This window comes from Bradysia coprophila, chromosome IV (assembly GCF_014529535.1).
Source record: "Bradysia coprophila strain Holo2 chromosome IV, BU_Bcop_v1, whole genome shotgun sequence".
NCBI lineage: Eukaryota > Metazoa > Arthropoda > Insecta > Diptera > Sciaridae > Bradysia > Bradysia coprophila.
The window spans coordinates 14,893,256-14,918,397 of NC_050738.1; the positions used below are offsets into that span (position 1 = coordinate 14,893,256).

General features: G+C 33.6%; 1 protein-coding gene across 2 annotated transcripts in view; it reads right to left on the reverse strand.

Annotated features, from left to right (window-relative positions):
* Window positions 1-1,527: 1,527 nt before the first annotated feature.
* The window catches only part of LOC119086011 (trace amine-associated receptor 1), a 31,277-nt gene continuing 7,662 nt past the window's right edge, over window positions 1,528-25,142 (reverse strand). The window contains exons 2-9 of one of the 2 annotated variants that reach the window (XM_037196588.1): window positions 7,854-8,076; window positions 5,417-5,542; window positions 5,172-5,288; window positions 4,922-4,994; window positions 4,556-4,767; window positions 3,386-3,514; window positions 3,206-3,331; window positions 1,528-3,138 (exon numbers count right to left, since the gene is read on the reverse strand). In XM_037196588.1, coding sequence (XP_037052483.1) covers window positions 2,707-3,138; window positions 3,206-3,331; window positions 3,386-3,514; window positions 4,556-4,767; window positions 4,922-4,994; window positions 5,172-5,288; window positions 5,417-5,542; window positions 7,854-8,069 — 1,431 coding nt within the window. In that variant the 5' untranslated portion in view covers window positions 8,070-8,076 and the 3' untranslated portion in view covers window positions 1,528-2,706. Of the gene's footprint in view, window positions 3,139-3,205; window positions 3,332-3,385; window positions 3,527-4,555; window positions 4,768-4,921; window positions 4,995-5,171; window positions 5,289-5,416; window positions 5,543-7,853; window positions 8,077-25,142 lie in introns of both variants that reach the window. The other variant, XM_037196587.1, reaches the window with a different exon arrangement.

Consider the following 25,142-nt stretch of genomic DNA (forward strand, 5'->3'; position numbering starts at 1 on the left):
ATTAACCGATAAGAAGCGTTCCTTTTTGCCATTTACGACCCACCATTCAAACATATATCATAGCGTTATGATTTCATTATAAAAATTTCGCACACAATAACTTCATAAATATATCGTAACATCTTCCTTTTGCCGTTCCGTTTCGGTTGGCGATGGTGAGTCTTGAACGCAAGTCAAAATGTTATCTGATCATATAAAAACAAAAACCTATCATGTTTCCATGTAACACCAGAAATGAGCTGTGTTCGACAAAAAGAAATGAGAAGAGAAAAAGCTAAACTATGCGAGATTTATATCACTGACAAACCGAAATCCAACCACATTTTATGTTTCCATGATTTATGGTATTTTGTCATTGCAAAAGGACCTTTTTTATCGACCTTTTAAGTTTGGTTGTGCCGTATTTGGCTTGAATTTTCTATTTGTATTTTGTGTTAAAGTGCCATGAGGGTATGCTCATAACATATCCAATACTTTGTCGATATTGCCCATATTGCAAGAGCGGACCAAAAATCTCTCCTTAATGGCAACCACTTATTTTCCTCAAAGAAATAGATATTAAATGGCGGAGTACAGCAACCATGGGTTATATACGTACTATATGAAAAAAATACCCATTTGGGAATATCATTTAAAGCGCAGTAAATGTTGGTAATGTATTTATCCAATGATGTCTCATATCAGTTCTTATTAAGCACTGAATAGAACGGATGAGATAATCTTCATTGTCGTTCGTTTCACTATACAACATTTCGAACGATGTTCTGCTGATAACTAAGAAAATGTATCTACAGCAGCTTTCGCATGGATCGGGTAAAATGAAACAACACATACGTTTATTTGTTGCTTACGAGCTTGCTTATATATTCTTATAATAATTTTTTTCTTGTTATTTTTTTTTTGGTTTGTTTTTGTTTTTCTTATTTACATCACTGTTAATGTCGCTTAAATGCATAAATATCCTTATCCAGTAACTTCAACAATAAATTCAATACGAAAAACAAAATGTTTGCATTCTTTAAGGACATACTGTTGGCATGTCAATTATAATTATATTGTGCGAATCACGGTAACTATTTTCAAATTTCAATAATAGCAGTAGAGTGACGGTCTTACGATTACCCACGCTTGGAAAGACTAGTGATTTGAGACCAGTACCTGGATCACTGAGGTAAAGTTAAGTAAATTTACCTTGGTGCTTCCAGCCGAGTACCTAGTCATTTGATAGCTAAAGCTAAGGTAAAGCTAAGTAAATTTATCTCAGTGTTGCCAGCCAAGTTCCCTACAAAGAACATGAAAATAAATATGACTAGAACCGATGGTGATGGCGCTAGATAATTAGATAGATCGCGATTTTCACTCATAAGTTACATAAAACTTGGAAATTAATCGAAAATGAATGGGTTAATTTACAGCAGAAATTTATTGACATTGTTTTACATACACTAACTACGAAAAAGTTAATCAGCAGCTGAAGTTGCAGAAAAATGAATATTTTGTGATCAAATTTTTTGAACTGAATTTTTTGAGTAGCGGAACAAAACCTCAAATTTATACTTCAAAGCCACATTCATCGATACACTACCCATGCATGTTTGGTGTCATTAGAAACCTAAGACCAGTAGAAATTATGGAAAACAGTTTTTTGATGTTTTCGAATGCACAAGAACAATCAGAAGTTCGCCGAAATAGTCAAACTTTTACCCATACTTTCAACTGCTCGTAACTCCTCAGGGTTGCATTTTACCTTCCATGATCGACGAAAGTACATGCAATTACCTTTCTAATGACACCTCACACGACCTTGACGTTCCGTGTAGCCGGAGAAATTTCCAGATGAAAAGTGCATGTTTTCGGTTTTCGATCAACTCTCACTATCCGAACAAGCATCGATCAGTTTTCAAAAAAATATTTTTGGCTTCTAGGGACCAATACCTATTGAGGTATATATAAAAAAAAAAGTCCACTGGAAAATGGGTCCGATTTCGGCAGGTCGTTTTTCAAAAGAATACCTCTACGTTATCAGTTGTGATTCTCATATTTGCTGACATCACTGTTTTACATATTACACTGTAATATTATTACAGCCACTGCAATATACACTGCTTCGAGCACTGCCTTTAAATATTAACGATTCATTACGACGATGTGAATTTGACAGAGTTAAAAATATAGGGAATCATCCGGTCCTCACTTCTGTAGTTAATCAGGCGATCAAAAAGTTGGTTTTTTCGACATTTTTATTATCAAGTAGAGGTAAAAATCTAGCTAAACATGACGAAACACTTTGCATCAGCAGTTTACTTTAAATTAAATCGGAAACATATTGGGCTAACTACATAATGATTGTTGTGATTATGTACATATTACGACCACTAAATGATCACTCTGTTAAAATAACACCCAGGGTGTTTTTACAAAACAGGCAAACAATGTGAGATGATGCTAATTTGATTATTGGATTAAAAGTTGAAGAAACAATTTAACTAATTTAACTAATTTAAAATTTCGACCAACTAAATTCCTTGTTTTGTTTTTCTAAGTTTTGTTACGTTTTATTTCATTTTGTTGTATTATTAATTACAGCTTGCCGTAGTGCGTACGAAACTTATATATTCTTTGATATACTAAATGGAACTTTGCTCCAGAATAAAATTACTGCATCGCTAAAAAATATCACAATACAACAGCTTAACTACAACACATTTAGTCATTCCCCCTTCGCCATCCAATTTCCGGTAGGCCTTCAATCGATTGCTGACCGTTCAAAAAAGCTTTTGTTTTCGCACAATTTATGTCGTGATAATGTTCGCATAGTCTTGGCTCTGAATTGGAAAAATTCGATAAAGCATTACCTCTGCCGGCAATGTCGGGACTAGTTAGACCATTCATTTCGAGTATGCTGCTGTTGTGCGCTTTATAGCCGTACACACGTTGCAACGCATGCAAACTGTTTGAGCTGACTGTTCGTTCTAGTATTTCGCCCCAATACTTTTCAGATAGTCCTTCTAGGTCGGGTCGGGGTGGTTTGGATGATGGTGGTCCTGGCGGCATCGGCAGCATGTTCGGATCGCATTCGGAACTGACGCTGCAGCAACGGGATTTTGATGTTGTTGGTTCATCGTCCGGAGCGAAGCACTATACATTAGAATTGGAAAATGTAAATCAGCGAAGGCATAGCGATAAACGGCTTCATTGGACTTACTTTGTTAATGAACAATTCTTTTCCTAATCGTCTAAAATGAGCATTTAAAAGCCAGTAAATGAATGGATTCCAGAAACTATTACTAATTGCAGTCCATGTAACAATAAAATCTAAAAATGGTGGAACCTAAACCAAAAGAATGCGATTATAGAATCCTGGGCAAAATTGTTTTTTTTTAACCTTAGAGTTTGTGCAAGCAGCGACAATTTCTTGTATAGCCCACGGAGTCACCATTACAATGTAACCTAAAGACATTGCCGCCATAGTTCGAGATGCTGATCCATTCAATCTACGTTCTAATGAAACAACCTGAAATAAGGACTGTTAAGACGAAACGTTATGACGATGTTACATACAGAATATATCTACAAATATGCGAAAAGTTTAATTCCACAACTATGAGAAAACTATGTTTGTGTTCCCATAAGTAACTGATAAAGGAATTATAAGGGTAGACGACGCGTAGAAATAGAGCCAGCTGAAAAAACGTCTAATCTCACGTCGTAGTAAAGTTTTAAGCAAAACTAACTAAGTTTATGGAAACTTTCACGAATGTAGTAGGGTATGTGTGTTGCAGTATAATTTCTTTTATTGCCTACTCACGATGATTTCTCCTCAATATTATTATCGTAGGAATCTTAAGCGAACATATTGAAACTGACAGGAGAATTTAATCTTCCTCGCCTTCATTGATTTTCTCTTTTTCGCTTATGCAATAAAGTATAGTATTGACAATTAAGGGGATATCCTGGCAAGCCTCGAAGCGCCCCTCAAATGTCAATAATGTACTATTTTTTGACGTACTAGAAATACAGACACAAGTATGAGCAATACGACCCTGGAAATCGTACAGAAATTAGTTCGTTTTCATTATTACAATTTCCACTTAATGAAACCAATGTTAGCATAACCATAATGCATCAACTCTTGATAAACCATCATGTAATATGATATGCTTAAGTGACGTACTTATGCATGTGTCCTAAGAAATTGCAATGCTCTTATGAAACTACTGCAAATTGGCATTACACAATCAACATTTTCCTTTCATCTCGTATAGTTAAGAGTACCATTTATACTGTGCGTACCATTAAGTATTTCAATTGGTTGAAACATGAAACAACCTCGTTGGTATTATAATAAACTTCTCTTATACATCAGCAGCTTATGATATTACGCAACTGTTGACATAAATCATTAAAATACCGCAATTTAACGTGAAAACGTATGTTAAATTATTATCATACTACCACCGGTTACAGTTGTTAAGCGTTTTCATTTCATGGTACACATGAAACCATTATAAGCTTTCCACTATAAAGAAAAACAAACACACCGGCACAATTATACCTTTTCACTTGTTGATGAAGGTGTCGTCACTGCTGTAACTGCTGGCGGTGTTGCTACAAGTCGAAAACTGCTCGCATGAAAACTGGAGCCGTAACAGTACATGAGTATCATTGTAGTTGGAAAATATAGAGAACAAGTAGCTAATATTCGGTGTGACGGTTTGCTGTAAAACGGTTCACAAACGAGCAGTCCCGTATTATTAAAATAATAACCTGAAAGGAAACAATAAATTGTGAAAAGAAGGGAGGCAGTATTTGTTTCGAATTAATTTTTTTCCGGCTCTTCACTTCCTTTAATTTGTATTTCATAGACGAATGAAGAAACCGAAAGATGAATAACAAGAATTTTACGAAAAGAAATACCAACCTTTTGGTAGCACAAGCAACCCAAACATTGTTAAGCATAATGTCCATGTCACACTTAGAATGGCAACGCAACCCTTTTATGCGTCAGTTTTGTTTTATTGGCGAAACATAATGGAAAATGAGAAAGAAATTTTGTGTAATTAATGATCGAATGTTTGGTAATCAATCATCATTATCATTAGGGATATAAAATGCCGCAATTTTTAGCGCATAATTATCCCAATTAATGGTATAAATTCCAATAATCTCACCTTTTTACTTGAATGTTGATGATATTTGTCCGGATGCATTGCACACATATATCTATCGACTGCCATACAAACTAGTATCACAGCACTTTGTTGAGATAATGCTCCACGCAAAAGCGCCTATTCAATTGAATTCAAAAGCATTCGCTAATTAACGTTATTGAGGGGATTTTGCTTTGAGATTATTATGACGTTTTGTGTTGGAAATTTAATGCAATTTTTTTCGGTTTTTTTGGCTAATAATTTACCTGTATTTGACAGTATATTTCACCATAAGGCCAGCAATGAAACAAGGCAGGTAAAACTCCGAATGGGGTGATTAACAGTCCAATAGCCAAATCGTTTAGGCTTAGCGATGTTAATAGGTATCGTGGCTGCATTCGGTAAATTAAAAATTTTTAATGCTAAGCAAAACGTATTTTGCTATTAATGTCCTATTAATAGGACGGTATAAGCATGATTAATGAAACACTAATAAAAATAAGGAGAAATAGGGAAATGGTTAGTTGAAATTAAGGAAAAATGAGGAGAAATTTTTCGATAAAAATCGAAATTATTCTTATTTATTTATTTAAATTATTATTATTCTACAGTGAAAGACATCTCAAATGTCTCACTGTCATTTCATAGAATGTCATTGTGAATTTGCAATGACACAATAAAGTTCTCAGAAAAATTTGACAGTGAGACATTTGAGATGTCGTTCACTGTAAGATACATCGGAAGTCCGCCTCAACTTTAAAATAAAACGCATTATTGTTTATTCTGACGTATCGTTTTTGTAAAGTTGTATCGTCAAATTCACTTTTATCACGATGAAAATTTGAATATTTTGGGCTCGTTTAAGGCTTGAATTAGATTCTTAGCAAAGCTTATCTTTACCAATTAACTGTAAGTGCGCTTCAAAATTCAAAATAAAACGCATCACTGTTTATTTTGACGTATCTATCGTTTTTGTAGGGTGGCAGTTTTCAATCAGTTTTCGATGCGACAAAATTTTTGAAACCTAAGACGTACTTACGGCGTGAATTCTTACTTGATTCCACCCTGAAGTTTAAAAACTTGCTGGATTAGATTTTGATCTCGCTAACTGCAAAAGCTGTTGTTTGTTATCCCGTTCGAATTTCGAAAAAATAATAAATTGATGAAAGTATAAAAGTATAAATTTGAAAGAAGAAGTGTAAATAAGGCTAAAACCTTGAATTGTTTGTTAAATCAAATAATCGAGACCCTCGAGCAGAGAGACGGCGTGGAACCACAAAAATTTATGTTGAGGCTGAAAATAAACGAGGCATTCAAAACGTGTTTTGGTCCATGACGAAATTGTCACAACTGTCAAAAAGAGTCAGACATTTCTCCATCGAATATTGCGATTGCTGCATCTGTCAATGAAAACTAGTACCAAAACACATTTTCAATGCCTCGTTTGTGCTATCCCTAAACCAGTCATGTTGGAACGATCATGAGCTACGTCACCACCTTTTTATTAGAGTTCTTTGTGTTAAATAATAAAAATTGTTATTTTTGCCCCGTAGCGATTTTTTTTTTTATTTTGATTTCCGTCGATGAAATTTGCGAAAAATAAGGAAAATAAGGATTTTTTAATAAAATAAGGAGGAATAAGGAGGTATTTATAAAAATAAGGAAATAAGGAGGTGTGAGAGGCCTGCTCTTCTAATGAAACGCTGCCATATAAAACATTTCGATCGAAGCATACGAAGCTGCTACAATCCATTACACGATGTGCATTGAATGTGTGCGATCGTCTCAGTCTCGTATGATTAGGCTTGATTTCCACTTACGCCATTTTGCCTCCGTTTAGTTTAACCACGCCTCTTTTTTATTGTTTATAGTGTAAACGGAGAGGAAACGGAGCGTAAACGGCGTAAGTGGAAATCAAGCATTAGATCAAAATGTGTGTGGTTGCATTGGAAATGTTTGTTGGAATTGTTTGAACTATAGATCTTTCGTTTAACTTGGTCAGTTCTCAGTTCAGTACCGAATTTTATGAATTAATCATTGGAATGGAACTCGAAATTTTTTTAAATTTTAGATTACTTTGCCCTAATCTAAAATTAAAATCTATTTCAATCATAAAATACAGTTCTGACCAAGTTAAATATATTTTTGAAATTTTGTTGCGAAAAGAGTGACGAAAAGGAAAAATGGTTTTTTGATATAAAAACTGTATGCAAATCGATGATAAATGCTTCCTCAGGCACAAGATGTGTAAGGCTCAGAGGGCACGGTATCATATAGTTACACATCTAGAGCCTAATGAAACACTTTGCACTCGACATAATATTAGTTATTTATGTAACAATAATCGTACCTTGCGGTCTCGAGTGACAATGTAGTGCCTCGGGACCTATCACCGAATTGCATACAACGTTTTTCTCAAAAAGGCCAACGAAAGTTACTTTTCAACACTAAGTTTTAGCCTTGTATAGCCAATCTCATTCTAGTGTAAAATCAATCTCATTTCGTTATTTTCCTTCGATTTACTATTTTTTGCGTTTGACTTGATTCATTACCTGACGAATCAATTTTATGTTTTCAAAACACACCTCCCGTGAAGGGAGAGTTCAGTGTAAAAAGGACGATTCCCCACATAGTAATTCCCAATTTTACAAATCCAAATGAATCACATAAGAACATAAAACGGAAAATTTGAACAAACATTACCTGCGGATGAATGTAGGGTGAATATCGCCGATGATTTATTACAAATATCACGAGCAAATTTGCGCCGATTATGCCAACCGTCAGCATTAAAATTAACAAAGCTTGTATTGCGTCCAACGGTCCAATGTAGTAAATCAGTGAACCCGTGTATCGTGGATGGGAACAGCTGACATTCTTCACATTCGGTGGAACAAGTAATGTCGCTTTTGAATCCATGGCATTTCTGTGTAAAAATTAAATAAATTAATGTAAAATTGTTATATATATGAAGCGGTTAGGGTGCTGTCACCGCCAGCAAACATTTTTCATGTGATTTGAGCATAAATTAAACTAAAAAAAAAAACGTTATATGTGGACTGGCGGACACACAGTAACATGTACATAAAATATGACTCAAATTAATAATGGAATTACAAAATGTTCATCGACGAGTGTGTGGCATATGGTCTGGAATTTTTTGCAAATAATTTTATAAGGCAACCCCAACAGTGGTTACGTACATACATTAAATTTCTAAAATAGTTTTCACCGCGGAAAATTTAATGAACAAAAAATGGTTTTTCCGTTAGATTTTCGTTACATTGTTCGTAATTTCAAAATTTATCCAACTTTTCATTGAAAATTTCTACAACAATGTCACTACATCCAGACTCTATATGTACCTTTTACTGAATTCGTGAGATAAAATAAACGATGAAACCCCAGATGCTACACATCGACTTTCATTTCCAATATGAAGTTTCACCACCAATCTGTTCAACATAATACAAAGTTCTTGTATTGATTGGCAATAAATTTAAATAAAAGTCTGAGGTTTTTCTTTTCTGTTTCATAAATAAATAAGTATGAGAGATTTCTCAACTTTGTGCTTACTAACAGAGACATATATAACACGAAATAGGTTTCAATTTTTCTTACCGAATACACAGTTTATTGTGAGGGCGATGTTAGGCTATGTTTATATAGACGGAAATATTTTCTGCAAATAATAGTTTTGACTGGGTAGCTTATTTCGCTAAGCTAAGGTTGTAATACTCAGGCATTTTTTTATTTAATCTTTTACAAATGGCCTCGTCAAATAATAAATAAAAACTTTATTTCGTACGCTCAAAAAACGGTCATTTATGGATGAAAAATCTCATTCATCTTTTCCATGTCCGAGAATGTGGCTATGACTATGACCGATGCCGAGTATTCTTTTTGAATGTTGTAAAAAGGACCTCGTTCTCGGCTCAAAGTTCTTTTTACAAGTTCATTGAGAAAAACCTTGACCTCCTGCATCATGTGCCTCTTACTTCCACCCCAAAAAGAACGAAATTATAATAATTGCTAAGTTGCTAATCTTTTACTTCATAAATTTTAACATTTTGCAATAAGGTGCGACAACCCCGATGGAGCCTAATCACATTTATTTCTAGATGATTTAGTCCATTACGTCCAATAAAAGCGGCATCCCTAGAAGGGACCTACTCGTTATTGAAGAAAAAAATGTGTAACTTTAACCATTTTCACATTATACCATCTTTACACTACAAAATAAGGTTAAGAAAAAAGCGTTCTCACTCTTTAGATTTCGTTCCTACACAATAAATGAGTGATTTTCACGCTTTTTACTTTTACGTGTAGTGTACACAATTTGTATATCCTTCATTCCTTCATGCTTGTAAATACAGACTGAATTTTTTTACGGATACTGAAATGTGTCCTATGTGATCGTACATTTACAAATATATTGTGGGCCTATATATTCATAACCCGCTTTCACAAAACCGTATATGGCATAATATGATTTATTTTAACTTGTTTTTCTGATACGTGAGAGATGTTATGGAAATATGGAAATGTGATAAAAATACAGATGATAAATAAATGTCAAGAACATAAGATATTTAATATCTTTTCAGCATAAAGTTACGGAATGTTTCATTGTTAATGTTGCTGTTGTGAGTACTATCCAACTCCATTTGCATAATCGAATTTGGAAAATGGTCTATAATATGAGAACTAGTCCTTTCCAAAAAATATGACATGACAAAATCGTTACGAAAGTAATCTTAAGCGGAACGATTTCAAGTTTGATCATTCATCGGTAGATGGTAAGGTTATTGAGGTTATTAAGTGGAAATTTATCCGAAGTACAAAGTGGTACCGATGGGTAGAAAAGAAATGCATTCAGTTACTCTTAACCGCATCCAATATGCGCCTTCAGCAACACAACTGAAACGACCGGAATAAAAATTCCTCTTGAAATGAAATGCGATGCAAACTTGTCGCGAGGTATATTCACAATTAGATCCCACCTTATGAGTGGGAAAGCATTAGACTAGGCAGGATACACACAAAAAAATATAACATTTCGCAGATGATTTGGAACCCGGTTCATAATTCCAGTTGCCATAAGGTGGCACAAAACTAAATAAACTTTTTGATAAACCACGTTACGAACGACAATCGATACGGATACTTTGGAATTCCTCGTTAGAGTGAAAACACGTAAAAATATAAATTAAACACGTACGGATATAGTGTAAAGCTACATACGGCTCATAAACAATTCATTGGCTTCAGGAAAGGAACAGAGAGAGAATGAAAAATAAAACTTTTCTTGAAATATATAGCCAACTTTCTGTAATCAATGTGAACAGAAAACGTTTCACTATTATGTGAATATCTTGCATTGTTGTATTAGGGAACGTCAGGCTTTTAGAACCAGATATTCAAACGAAAACGCAGACCTAAACACAAATGGAAAGGGTAAGTTTGATAGGTCAACCGAAAATAATTAAGTTTTGACTGCACCGATCTAGATCAAACAAAATGTCAGCTCATGATCTCATGAGTGCGGTAAAATACATTTGTGCGGACGTCCTTTATGAACCATATAGACCCTTTATCTATAGCTTTTTCGGAGTCTGATCGATTCAAATATCTATCCTGAGATCATTCGCTACATACTAGGCTTTTGTTTGATCAAGATCCGTGTGGTCATAATTATTTTTCGGTTGACCTATCAAACTTACCCGTTCCTGCTATGCTTACGTTTTCATTTGCATTTTCCGTTCTAAAATTCTGACGTTCCCTATTATTATAGCATCCAGACGCAATAACTAAAGTGCAATTTCTCAATTTAAATGTTTTGCGTAACGTTCATCTTATTCGAGTGCTCAGTGGTGTCATCTACAAAAGGACGACAATTCTGACGATCAAACAGAACGAATCCTATATCATATACCGGAGGCCTTTAAGAAGAAAGCGTGTGGTAGTGAATGAAGAGATATATGAGGATAGACATAGACGGTTCAACTATTTGAAATAAATTGTAACTGAAACCTTGTAAAGTAATTGAATCTTTGTTTGGTGTAATTGAAACCGTTTATGTTTGTAAATACATGTACTACTAAGGCTCTGTCATCAAATGAGTGCATGAAACGTTCCTAACGATATACGACAAACCAACACCATCTCTAGCAAACAAACTTCATTTTGACGCTGTCAAAATACCCCCTTATTGCTTTGAGAGGGTATTGGACAGACAAATAAACGAATAAAATTGATGGCTTTGAATGAATCATAGAGCCAGAGTAATAAAGTTTTACCTTTTTACATTTTCAACGTGATGCAGTTTCACCACTTCAGGCATTTCGCTCGGAGGCCTAACACCGATTGAAATTTCTATTCAAACGCTTGTACCATACACCTGTATCAATACCATTCTGATGGTGTCAAATGAGTATGAACCACTTACACTCGGTTAACCTACATTCATTATATGAATTTCATGATGAACACGAGTTCAAAGGATCAAATTTAATAATCTTCAATGGAAAATTCAGACTTATACGGTGTTCAATGCGAATCATCCAGCATACCATATTGAACAAGTTTAGCAGCATTGAGTTTACACCATAATCCTCTTAATGATTCTTTGGCTTCATATTTCCGTATAGTACTTATGAAAGTTTCAGTTGGTTTGTCTCTTACACCTGGGTATATATTTGAAAGAATTTTAAAATTATATTTTCTAGCAAAGACGAAATTAAAGTTTAATTAATTCAATCTGCAGTTAGTTCCTCTTTCAACGGATTTATGTCAGAACTTTAGATGAGAGTGTTCGATTTAAATCTTTTGTTTTTAAACGTTTGGTCTTGTTTTGTTGTTCTGGCGTTTTTTTTTTGCTGGTTTCTGCTGAACGAAAAAGACACCGGAATGTCACAATCGTATCTGATCGTTACTAACGTACACATATGTATTCGTATAAAATGCTGTTGCCATTTAAATAAAATATAATGTGATATATTCAACCATCTCAACTATAAAAGCTTTTTAAAGTCAAATGGAAAAAAGTGTTTCACCTTTCACCATAATCCCCTTAGGCCATCTACATTTATATTCGTTGATGGAAAAGTAGATGAGATTTACTCAACTTTCTTCTTAAATACATAAAACTTTGTGTATGCGCTAGCGGTAAGAGTGAAAACATTTAAAAAGTGAGAGATTTTTTTTTAGAAAAAAAAATCATTTTCAAGTTAAATTGCAAGTGTAAAATAAATAATTTCTCGATGAATTTAAAAAATTAATTTGACAACTTTAAATGAGATAATCTGCAAGACAAGTTTTAAAAAAAATTGTACGATGAAATGGTTCATTTAGTAGAAATCGCTAAACTAAATGAACGATTTTATCGCACAATTTTTATCATTTCCATAGCAAAAGTTTCCATAACAACCATTCCACTTACAACAACAATTTCCTTGAGTATTATGAATGCCGTAAACTATGAGCAGGCGGCCCTTCATGCAAAAAAAAATCACCTAGTGACCGATCGCTTTCAAAACTCATCTTTACCATTTTCCCTCTGTTTCTCGCATTTATCTCAAGCCGTGCGATAGAAAGAGAAGGAACAATGACAAATGTCAATTTTTTTTCGCAATTCCGGTCCATAATCATCACCTTTCCATGCATCCATTTAATGTCGTTTTGAAGGTATTTATTTCACTGTATTTCTGGACACAGTGCGATATTAACTTTTTTTTCGCACGCTAAAGAACCTATTTCCTTCAACGAAGGCTAAATTTTTATAAATAAAAATCTTGCATTGACCAGAAATCGAACCCCCGACACCAAAAGGTTTTTGAACACAAAGCAGCGACTATAACCATTCGGCTATAGAGTCACACAACTATACCGAACGTATTGTTGAAGCGTATATACTAAGCATTGACTACTCGATTTCATTCAACGCGTCTCTTTACGTCACATTGCAATGTGTATTATATTGCAGCCTTCTTGATCGTTCAAATGAATTTCTGTATACACAAGAATTTTGGAACAAAATGTAGGACATGTTTTGCATTGGAAAGGTGATTATGGCCCGAAATTGCGAAAAACGTTGTATCTACCACGGTAGGTATGCCGGTATTTTTTCGCACACGACATCTAGTGCGAAAAAATACCTTCATACCTACCTTGGTAGATAAATAACTATTATAATATCTGTAATCTGTGTAAGCTCCCTAAATTTGTTTTTTACCTATTTACGTCGTGGATGCGTTCCTTGCACTTTTGTAACGCATGAAAATATTTTTTGAAAAAAACTTTATATTGGACCTGCCTAGACAAAAAATCGTGCATCTTACAAAATCGTTGTAACGATTATTGTAGGTTGTTCCGTATCGATTCATGATTCTAAATTGATGTGGAGCCAAGACGGCAGCTCAATGGCTCTCCGGTGAGCGGCCGTTATGTCACTTTTTTCTAAGATTTTTCAATCGTAAACCACTTCCAAATGATAAATTATAGAGAAAAGTCTAATTTTTTTGGGTGGAATTTATTTTTTGACATTTGAATCCAAAATGACGGAAAAAATTTTATATCCCTGAAATTGATAGAAAGACAGTAAATTCGCAAAAACTGTCTTCAGAAGGTTTATAGAGAATTTAAAGAGCTACATTTTCGTTTTTGATTGAAATCGGGAAGCTCGTTCCGGAGATATGTCCGTAACAGTGAAGTCACTACATGTTCTTCATGTGAAATACATCGAAATTATTATTCATTTAAAATAAGTAATTAAACGTATTTCCATGACAATCGACTTAAAGTTGTATTTTCTGTTAATTTTAGTGACTCAAGGCGTAAGCGAGAACCATGTTCCTAGTTCTAGAACGTAAGTATTATGAAGGATTTCTGAGGTTTTGTTGGGTTCCCTTCTGGACTTTTGGGATTGTTGAGGTTATATTATATTAGTTCTTAAAATTCCACCACTTTATATGGTTCTCAGTTCTAGAATTTGAGTAATTCGAAGGATTTGTCAAGTTTTTCTAGGTTTCCTTCTTGACTTCTGGAATTAATGAGATGGTAGTATTTTGTTTCTCAAAATTCCTCCATCCAACATGGTCTACCATCATCCCAGTTCTAGAATTCTTAGGATTTTGAGGTTTCTTAGGATATCTTTTGGACTTACGGGATTGTACCCTCAATAATCCTGAATATCCAGAATAGAACCTAAAAAGACCTAAGTAATCCTTTAAAATTCTATAGTTCTGGAAATATGAAGATGATGTACCATAAAGGTAAAATTATAGGATCTGACCAGTTCTATAATCCAAAAAGTCCAGAAGGAAACCCAGAAAAACTTGACAAACTACTCAAATTCCAGAACTGAGACCATGGTATACCATATATATAAAGTAGTCGAACTTTAAGAACTAACATAATATAACCTCTACAATCCCAAAAGGCTTATATTTGTGCGGACAGTTCATCAAAGCTTCATGAAAATGCCTGTGCTATGTCCCTTGCCCACGAATTTGAAGCCGTAATAGATAAAACCCATGCGGGGATGGTGCGTTTCGCCTCAATACTAACATAGTGACACTACACTACACATATTCAAAACCTGGTAGTTAAGTGTTAAGAGCTTCCCTCCTACAAAGATTCAAACTATTTTACTTCGATTGTTTTGACAAATTTTGTGCTATACACAACAAGACACTAATGAGATACATCACCGTCGTTGTTGACAACAGACGACACATCGTATATAAAATATGCCTCTTTACTTGCTATCGAATTGAACGTTGAATCGATATCTTAATTTTGCTTTAAATACTAGAGATCCAGTTCCGGAGTTCAACATTTTGTTTACCAATTGTTTTTGCTCTGCGATCTTTCCGAAGTTGGGTAAATTACAAATAAAACATACAGTGAAATCTTTTTGTATTTTAAACCCACGAAATTCTGGTAATTCATTGAGATTAAATTGGCTAATATCCAAGTTTAACCATAAAACTACAACTGTAATCAAGCCAAAAAGAAACCAGTCTCTCTTCTTTTTTTGTGTGTATCCTCAATATAATGTATGCTCTCCTCTAACTCCTGAATATGTATATTGTGCAGAGCTACACACCAGGCAAAAAAAAGGATGTGGACATAAATATTTCATTTTCACGTTAACATTATGTTTACGTCGGTACACAAATTTCCTCATTTGAACAATGAATTTGTAAAAGCGAAGTTTTTATGGGTTTTTATCTTATAGTTCAACATTATAAAGTTTTTGCTTTAAATTATTTTCCTCTTAATAATTCCGTTTTGATTTGCATTTTTGCTGGAAAGTGTACGATTCACTTGCATGGATAGGAGGAAAGGAAGTGGTGGCGATTTTTCATTGTTTTCTATAGATTCGTACAAATGGCAATGAGCTGTGAAAATTCTACTTCTTATGGTATTATATGCAATCTGCATAGTTTTTTTTGCATTCAGTGACAGGAAAATTAAGAATTTAAATGGATTATTTTTGTGCTGGAAAAACATTATTTCAATTTGAGCTCTTCGGTTGGAATACTTTCTTTTTAATGTGCTTTTTCTTTCAAGTTGAAATGTCAACACTTAATAAAACTAACGAATACCAAAAATTACCATTTTAAAAATGCAGACAGAAAGTTTTTACATGAATGCTGCCGCAGTACAAAAGAGAATTAAAATCCCGATTGTTAAGTAGATTTATTTAAAATAAGTATCTTGTCATCAGCACGAACTTTATATAAAACAAAAAAAAAAAAACTTTGAAGCGTACATCCCAACATAAGACGACTCCTATTTAGAAGACAAAGAACGTTGTGAGACAGGCAGTTGCTAAACGAAAAATTTCAAAAGCTCGTACTAATTTCTTAGCTTTAAAAAAGCTTTTGCTTCTTGTGAATTGAAGCGCATTTACTCTTAGTTCGCTTGTAATTTCCTCTGAACAAAATTTAACTCCTAACTAAAACAAAAGAATGTCTACCATAATTGACCAGAATTCAAACGGAATAGAAATAAAGAACCTGATAAGTTTCACATTTTAATATTTTGTATATAGAAAACACTGACAGTCTCCCTGGGTAGCTATGTGGAAGTGTAAACATTTATCTAGTTCAGTTGAAAATTGAACATCTTCATTCATACGTATAAGAGTGGAAATTGTTTTTCCTCTCGGAATGATGTTAAAATATGGAAAATCGGCCTCCAGCGATAAGATTGTTTTCACATTTTTTTTTCCTTTTTTTAAATGGGTCGGTTTCAAAGTATGAAAAACTGCAGGAAATTTTTTCTCATAGGAACAACTCATGCTTTGCTTCAGTTGTTCGGAAGGATGGTAAAAAAATGCAACTTTTGTATATTGTGTGCTGTGCAGTGATTCTTTGGTATCTCATGAGTATTATAAGTTAGCTTTTCAGGTTGTAAAATGATAGAAGTTAAAAAACAAAAAACAACGCGACGTAAGAAGAAGAAAATGTTCGGATTTAACATTATTGATTAGACTCACGGAATTTTTAAAGCCGAGACATTTTCTGTTTCTGTGTTTTACTTGAGTTTTTGATTTCTCCATTTAAAAATACAAACAAAGTTCACAAAAAACCGTACCTCAAATTAATACTAAATATTGCTTATATTAGACAATCCAAATACTGAAGTGATGTCCTCAGCAATTATATCAGTAACCGATGGCATAATGACATGTTACTACCTACTCCCGATTCGACTTCAACTCAAAGCTATGCAATTCAAATCCCATTACTTTACGGTTTACGCTGAGTGCAATGTTGAGTGTCATTTACCTACATCAATGTTGCAATCAAGTAATCGAACCGTTTGAAAATGTCGCTGCAAGCCCTATTTCGGTTTATATAGCCTTGTTTCACAGCAAATAAACGGAAAATAAAAATCAGCATCGAAAGCCCATGAATTTGTCAAACGGTTGCTCGATCATTATAATCCGATGTTTAGGACGTTAAGCCATTAACTGCAATTACAAATTCCATATTTCGGATAGACTTGCCTGCATGGCTTTTACGTTTTCATTACTGAATAGTAATATAATTTCCATTTCTTTCCATTTGTTCTGTGCATTAAATAGCTCCCGACCACTGCCACACATATATACGAAACGTTGTGCGATATTTAAACCGAAAATATGTTATTAAACTCTGACAAATGCATTTTCGCATTTTGTATTGAAGTGGAGGGTCCGGTATAGTGCAATTTAATGATAGTTGTGGTGGTTGTCAAAATAAATGCAATTACTTGTTTATGTGGCGGCCATATGCTGGCAAAAGAGGTAAACTTTCCAGAAAAATGCAATTATTGTTTCACATAAATTTTTGGTATTCTGAGAATTGTTTCGAAATTTAATTGCAATTGAAATAAATAATCGACGTCAAATTATTGGAATTTATGGAGTGTGTGAAAACCCATAATAGAGTACTATACATTACAAATCTGTATGTTTCCACAAGCTCTAAGGAGCGAATCCATTAACCTTTCATATTTATCTTTTGATCTGACGAATTTCAAAACATTGAATCTTTTACTTCATTTCTTTCAACATTCACTTTGCTGTAGATCACTTAAGTTAGAGATTACAGATAACAGATGAAATGCCGACAGTAAAAGTTTTATCTTTTGGGAACTAAGAGAACAATTCGGAATAATCTAGAGAGCGAATTTCGAACGAAATTACGTAAAATATGTGATCCGAACATGAAATACGAAATATTTGGTAGTATGTGTCTTAATTAGATTGATCAGAAATGATCACCCTAACTGATTAAATCTTAAAAAAAGTCTTAATTAGATGGGTAAATTGAACTATCAAAAGCGTCAACGCGTATGTGTTTTCTGTAACATTCTACGTAATATCGTACAAAATGTTCATACAAAACTGATGTTGAGGACACATTTTATCGTACGAGGTATAATTTGTCTAAGTTTGGGAAGATGCGGGAAAGGGTAATAAAAATGCATGAATACAAAGTAATACACGACGACGAAATAGAATAGAGAAATATTCAGCGAAAACTGTAATGAAAGCTTACAATCGTAAAAATCCGTGAGCGAATCTTAAGACTTAACGTTTTTCTGGAGTTCAATGGTGCACTATTTTAAAGACTTTTAGAGTATAGCAGTCGAACTTGTGGAATGACCTAAGAAATCGAAGATTATTACCTTGACTGCAAGTGATGGGTCTTACTCTAAAATGTTTGTCCCAAAATGTTCAGTTCACTATGATTGAAAATTCATGAATTCATGACCGAAAACCTTAATTACATGGAAATGTTTGCTACAAATTGTTCATTCCTTGATAACACGATAACTCGAGTAATCCTCAACAGATTTCGAAAAACTTTTTTTAATCGACGAGGAATAAAATTCCTGAGGCTAAGTTCGAAGATAGGGAGATAACGGATGATTTTTTTGATATTCCCAAAAGAATTTTTGTCTCGTCACTTGTTAACACGATAACTTTAGTAATCCTCAACGGATTTCCAAACTCTTTTTTGTTGTTGGTCGAGGAAGGAAATTCCTGAGTTTAAGTTCGTTAATCGAAAGTATCGGAGTAATAATCTAGAAATTGTTCCAAAAATGATTTTCTGAGTGATTTTAAGGTAGTTGTTTCTACAAAAAAATGAATTAAGTGTGAATCAATACGAGTTTCATTTTTGTTCAAGACATAAGCAAGAAATGTTTTCAACGCCTTTTATCATAGAGTGCCCATGTATTTTTTCTCTGCCGATTGGCATCAGCGCCACCATGTCACTTCTCGAGTATAACTAAGACATAGTTCGCTTTGTGCATTCTGAAAGTTTGTTTTGAATAAAATATTGGAAATTCGCAATTTATATGAAAGCAAGACAGCTTAATGATATTTTTGTAACAATTGTAAAAAATGATTGAGAAAATCAGTCAGTCAAGTGGCCTGACCCACCCAAAAGGTGGGGCCTAGTAAAGATGTACGCTCAATTTCAATAGTTAAGTATATCGCGTCGCGATCGCTTTATCTTGAAAGATTCTTAACCACTCTTTCTCTCGTCAAATCATGTTTAATTTTCACTTAGATCGATAACAACTGCTGTAGCCTGCTTCTACCTTAATTCTTTTCATTTTAACAAATTTGAAACCCTAAAAACCCGAGTTTTTAATTAACAAAAAAACAACTTTCCATTCTTTCTCAACCTAAGAAGAAGTAAATTGTCCGCGAGTTGAATTTTTTAAGTGGAGCATCTAAACTTTGCTGTGAAATTGCACCAACACTCAGTATTACGCTACCCGTAAATTTCCTTACAAAAAATTGTGTTGGCAAACTTTACCCGAAAGTTATTTCCACCTTTAAATAGTGGTTTTGTTTAAATACTGAAGATTTTATCAGTTTTTCTTGTGAATTGTTTGAATGTCGGTTTAAGATAATAAATTTTAGATTAAAATTGTGTACAGCATCTGTTCAAAATACGTTCAACCTTGTGTCAAACTTCTTGCTACACGTATTGGTATACATTTAAAGTCATATCATTTTTCCATTTTTTATTCCCATCCTATTAAATTAACTTGGAAAATATATTTCGCTTCAGTCAATTTTCTTGCCATGATAATAAATTGATTTTAAATGTTCCCTTGAATACATTGTTGAATTTCCGGTTACATACAGACACTTGAACTACATCTTCAATCATACGTCTACTCAAAAGCAACACTATTATGTCGCATGACCCTGAGAGTAAACAAAGTTGCATTCATCTCAATGTGTTTTCCAGTTTCAAGTATATTTTGACGGGTAAATATTGTGACAATGGCGCATACACAGTAAAGTGCAATAATGTAGAGGACGTTCAAGTGGCCACAATACATTGTCTATTGAACATTGTACTTGGGAACAATGTTAATTGAAATGATCTTAACATAAATCCAATGCCTTTACCAAGACAAGACAGACAAGAAAAAACACAGATTGAAAAACGATAATTTTTTGATAGATGACTCTTGTTTAAGAATAATGTTCCGTTGGCCTGTAATATATAACATTTTGGTTTTGATGCGCAAACATTCACTTTAATTACATTAAAATAGATTACGTACAGATGAAGTAAAAAAACCGAGGGCTTTCGTCCGAGGTACTTTTACTCATCTGGATACGAGATATCAAATTATTACACGTGTATGGTACGGCGTTTTACTTTAACGGCGAGGAAAAGATTTTCCCCTAGTGAAGGGGGAGTAGATTTACAGAGGAGATTTCTACAATTACTAATGCAACAGATTTGCATAAAAATTATTTTCTACTTTAATATCGGATTAAGTCAACTTTTTCACACTAGTGCAATAATGAATTTTCGTGTGATTCCTTTTTTGTCTCATCCTAGGCTTTCCCTATTTTTTAATACTATTCGTTGCACTAACATGAACTGAACACACAGATTCTGTGTTTTAATTTGCCATTTTACTTTTTCAATCTAGAAATCAAAGGAATATCATTATTTTTCGTTTCGATTCTTATCAACCTTCTACCATATACTAAGTTTGGTACTCTTTCATTTGTAATCTTCTGTGTTCAATGATTATAGGCAATGCACCATCATAGTTACCAATATTGTAATCCAGCTGCATAAGGTACTCTTTTGTATTTCGACATGTCATATGCAACTCACTTCAAGCAAAACTGCTTCAAATGACATCTGCCAAGTAGAGTACTATTTTGTATGAAAAGCGCAAAAATTTGTTCGATACACTGTCCAGTCTCAGTACTCTATTTAGAGTAACACTAATGCCCGAAGTGCATAAATCGGATAGGTATTTCTGTAAAACCTCCGGAACCGGTGTCAACCGTTTTCTGTCATGACATGGTGTGTCCGGTGGGGTTGCATCGACTTTAAGTATCTTTCCAAAGGCCAGATTTTCCGACGCATACCTTCAAATTTTTAGTACCTAATATCAGCCCTGAGAGTACTCGAACCAAACCTTCCAAGTACACCCTAGTCATCTATGTCCTACTCTTCCTGTGGAAATGACGTTGGTACAAAAAAAACATTTTATTTGTGTTCCAAGCGTACCCCACCGGACACACATGGTAGATAGAAAACTGATTTGTAATGCAAAAGAGTCCCTCAATGTTGGAAGAAGATTATAAAATTTCTTATTAACAAATACTACCGTACACACACGAACAGAATGGAAATAACTTTTCCATTCGAACGGATAAAATACACACGATGGTGAATGCAAAAAAAATATCGATACATCAACAAGGTGATGGTGGCTGAGAGTATTTTTAATCAAATTATTTTATGATTTATGAATATTTCATTGTATGCCATACCGGTGGCAGACGTGAATGCGGTTGATATGGATTATTATCCAGGAATATAACATTATATGCTGTCGTGGATGGGTAGTATATGCTGCGATTCTGCCACATTTCAAGCAGAAGTATTAAACAGATTTTATGCATGGCAATGCTATAAAGCTACATATTTATGGCGGATTTTTTAAGCGAAAAATGTTTTTGAGTTATATTAAAGTAACTTTAAAAAAATTCCTTTTAATATCAAATAGGAAAAAGATTCCGTTCAAAAGGAGTTTCAAAAGCAATATATAGAAAATTAATTTCACAAAGAACATGAATACAACAGCACCGTATAACTCTGTTACGCCCATCGTCATACACCAAAAAAAGCTTTGCTTTTGTTTTTGTACAATTAAGTCAATCTTTTTGTACCTCTCGGTTTTCAGTGAACATTTTCGGTATTGATCCCTTTTACAAATTTTATCTCAGAAAAAAAGGTAAAATAAAACGTTATTACCGACAGTTCATATTCTCTTCCCAGTAAATATGGAGATAATTTCAAATTTTGTTGAAATTACATGTCATAACCAGCATGTATAGCACAGCATACTCTTTAGCAACATCAGTATAAATAATCTACATAATTTTCCGACTAAAAGCAGAAAAAAAAACGGAAGATAAGAAAGTCTTCACAAAGCGATAAATATGGAAAGAAAAAAAAAATTCCATCGAAAAGCTTCCCACGCAACAACATTATAATTGTGTTGCAGTACACGACAAAAAAAAAATCATTATTAATTGCTGTCATTATGGTCATTAAATATTAATTTTGATAAATTTCCTTTCTTAGCCATTTTTTCAGTTTATAAAAAACCAACGAGAAAAAAAAATTGAAAAATCTTAAATTTAAATTACGAAACCGTATTATGACATGAAATAATGTTATGGGTGAGGTTCTGGAATAAAAATTACTGAATCAACCATGAACAATTAAAAATAGAATGAGCCGCAAATTCGTTAAGAAAATTGTGTTTTCAGCGCTCGTATGGTCTTCAGTGCTGCTTAATTAATAAAAATATGCAATTAGTGAGCCATACAGTTCTGTGGTTTATGATTAAATTTTCGATCATATTCGAGATCATATTGGAAGCATAAAGGATAAAAGTGGTAAGTCGTGCTCAGCATAACACATTTTTACACACATTGACATACCACCATTATAAACTCTTATTTATTGTGTTTTTGTAATTAAGTATTGATGTTGAGTTCAACGTATATTCACTTGACAGATAAGCAGATACGTATACCAGTGTTTGGGGTTGTCTGTTTATTATAAAAAAATCTCCCAAACTGGACACCAAACTGTGAAATGTTACCGATTATGAAAAACCACAAGCATCAATCATTCTAGCATCGTGGGTGATGAGGTACATTTCGGCACTAGTGCGTTCAGTATTAGTTTTGAACATTAGTGCCGTGTACAGTCAAGAATCGTTCGTCTACGAAATATTCATCATGATTATGTTTTCGATGTGCACATACATCGAACGTTCAAATAAATTTCATTTTCAAGTTGTTATCGACAACGATGACAAAAGTAATTTTTTTAAATTAAAAGCAGCCGTTTTAACAAGTAAAACACGCAAACACGACAAAAGTAAGTGATAATCTCCGGCTGGTATTAATCTATGTGTGCGTTTTAACAAATGAAGTAAAAGATTTTTTATCAATGACTCAATAAAGATATTTTACAGAAATGAAGGACATCAGTAGTTTTTGGGTAGTTTTACTTAAAATAAAGTCTTTTACTTCATTTGTTTGAACATGCATTTTTCTTATAAAAGCCGACGTTAAGCTGATTATATTTTCTTGTCCCAATGTCACATGTGGATCACATTCTTCAATGGCAGGTAATTTCATCAAAAAGGATTCATCTCTTATCACTGTACTATGATGATAATTAAATAAATATTTCTGTGAACTTCCCAAGAACGTTTCGATCATAATAACAATTTGGAAGTAAGTGCACAAATAAACACTGCCCCATTATAATACATATCGTTTTTTTAGCCCATACAAACTACATGTAGAATCTCGACACAAAACAAAAACCAAAAGTACATAAAAGTCCATTCAGATAATGAATTGAATTGAACGAGGATAATTTGAAACATGTTACGCTTTTTGCTTGTTTTACAAGGAGGAATTTCTTTGTAAGCTGTAAAGATAATGTGCATACAATTCGGTTTTTTTTTAACAGCAACGGACTTATACTAGTCAACGCTTTCAAACACACAATGAATTGCAATTTGTAACAATTTGTAGATTGTCTTGTATAAAAGTCTCCTAATTTTCTAATGTTTAATAATGTCGAAGTTGCACTACTGTTAATGTAGCCTTTTAAAGCGTTAGCCAAGTGAATGGAGGAATAAAAGCTCACATCTATATACAACATTTATATAAGTGAAGCTTACGTTTCGTATTTTTTTACATTTGATTTGTTTTCTTCTATGCTAGTGTTGAATGGTCAAATGAATTTATTTTTATCCGATAAGGGAATAGTCGTATAAAATATCCATTAGAGTTTCTTTTACGATACGTAATATACATTTCTAAGTTTGGTAAAATTTATCGTAATGTGCGAAAAAGGTAACCGCATCTGGAGTTGGCAATTGAGGGTTTTTTAATCCTTTCTGAAAAGTTTGTCAATCTTATTAATTCCATAACATGCCAAAAACGAAAAAAAAACGATTGACAGTTAATTAAGATAGCAGCCCAACTAATGAAAAAGTTCCGGATGATTTAAATCTTAAGCAAACAGTTTGCAAGCCAAATTAAAATTAATTAGACCATGAAAGCTCTCCCGTCAGCGCTCACAACGTGAAATTCGTTTCAATTTTATTCAGTTATATACACTAAATTCGAGTAGCAATTACATTCCACATTCCATATCGGCGAACTTTAAATATCGTATTTCAAAGCCAAACATTTACATTCCTCTAATACCCCTATCCATTCCTTAGAGGTAAATATTTTCAACAAATTTTATTTAAATTTATGCAAATGCAATTGAATCTATCGTATAAATGACTCTCTGCTCACACACATCCAACACTAATGTTCGTGCAGATACACACACATATATGTGATAGGTGGGATTAGTGCTTTCATCATAATTTAAAGTGATACAATCTCTACCCTTTCATCGCTTTTGTGTATATGTTGTGTATACGACAAACATAACCAACGAATTTTCCGACTAAAAATTGATAATTTTCGCAGAGCAATTTTAACTTTTTTAATGGACTTGAATAAAGCTTTTTTGGAAACGTTTTAAATATCTCACTGATATGCATGATAATAAATTTCGTCTGTAAAATGGAACACTGGGTAAAAAAAACGAGAGAGCATATCTAAGCCATTAATATATTATCTGGGTGAACATTTTTACTCTTTATATTATAGCGAGATATGTAGCGTTCGGAGATGTGTCGCGGCGTACCATACTAAATCTTGTATGTCGTTTCGAAACCGTTTATTTTCTTTTAAAATATTTCATTTAGGAAACAGAATAACAGACAAGAATTTGGATTTTTATTTATTTATTTGACGTCGAGAATATTGTGTATGTCGCGCTATAGTGTGTATGCTGCGAGCTGTAGATTTGATTTATTGAAATAGGTCTATGTTTTGCGGCG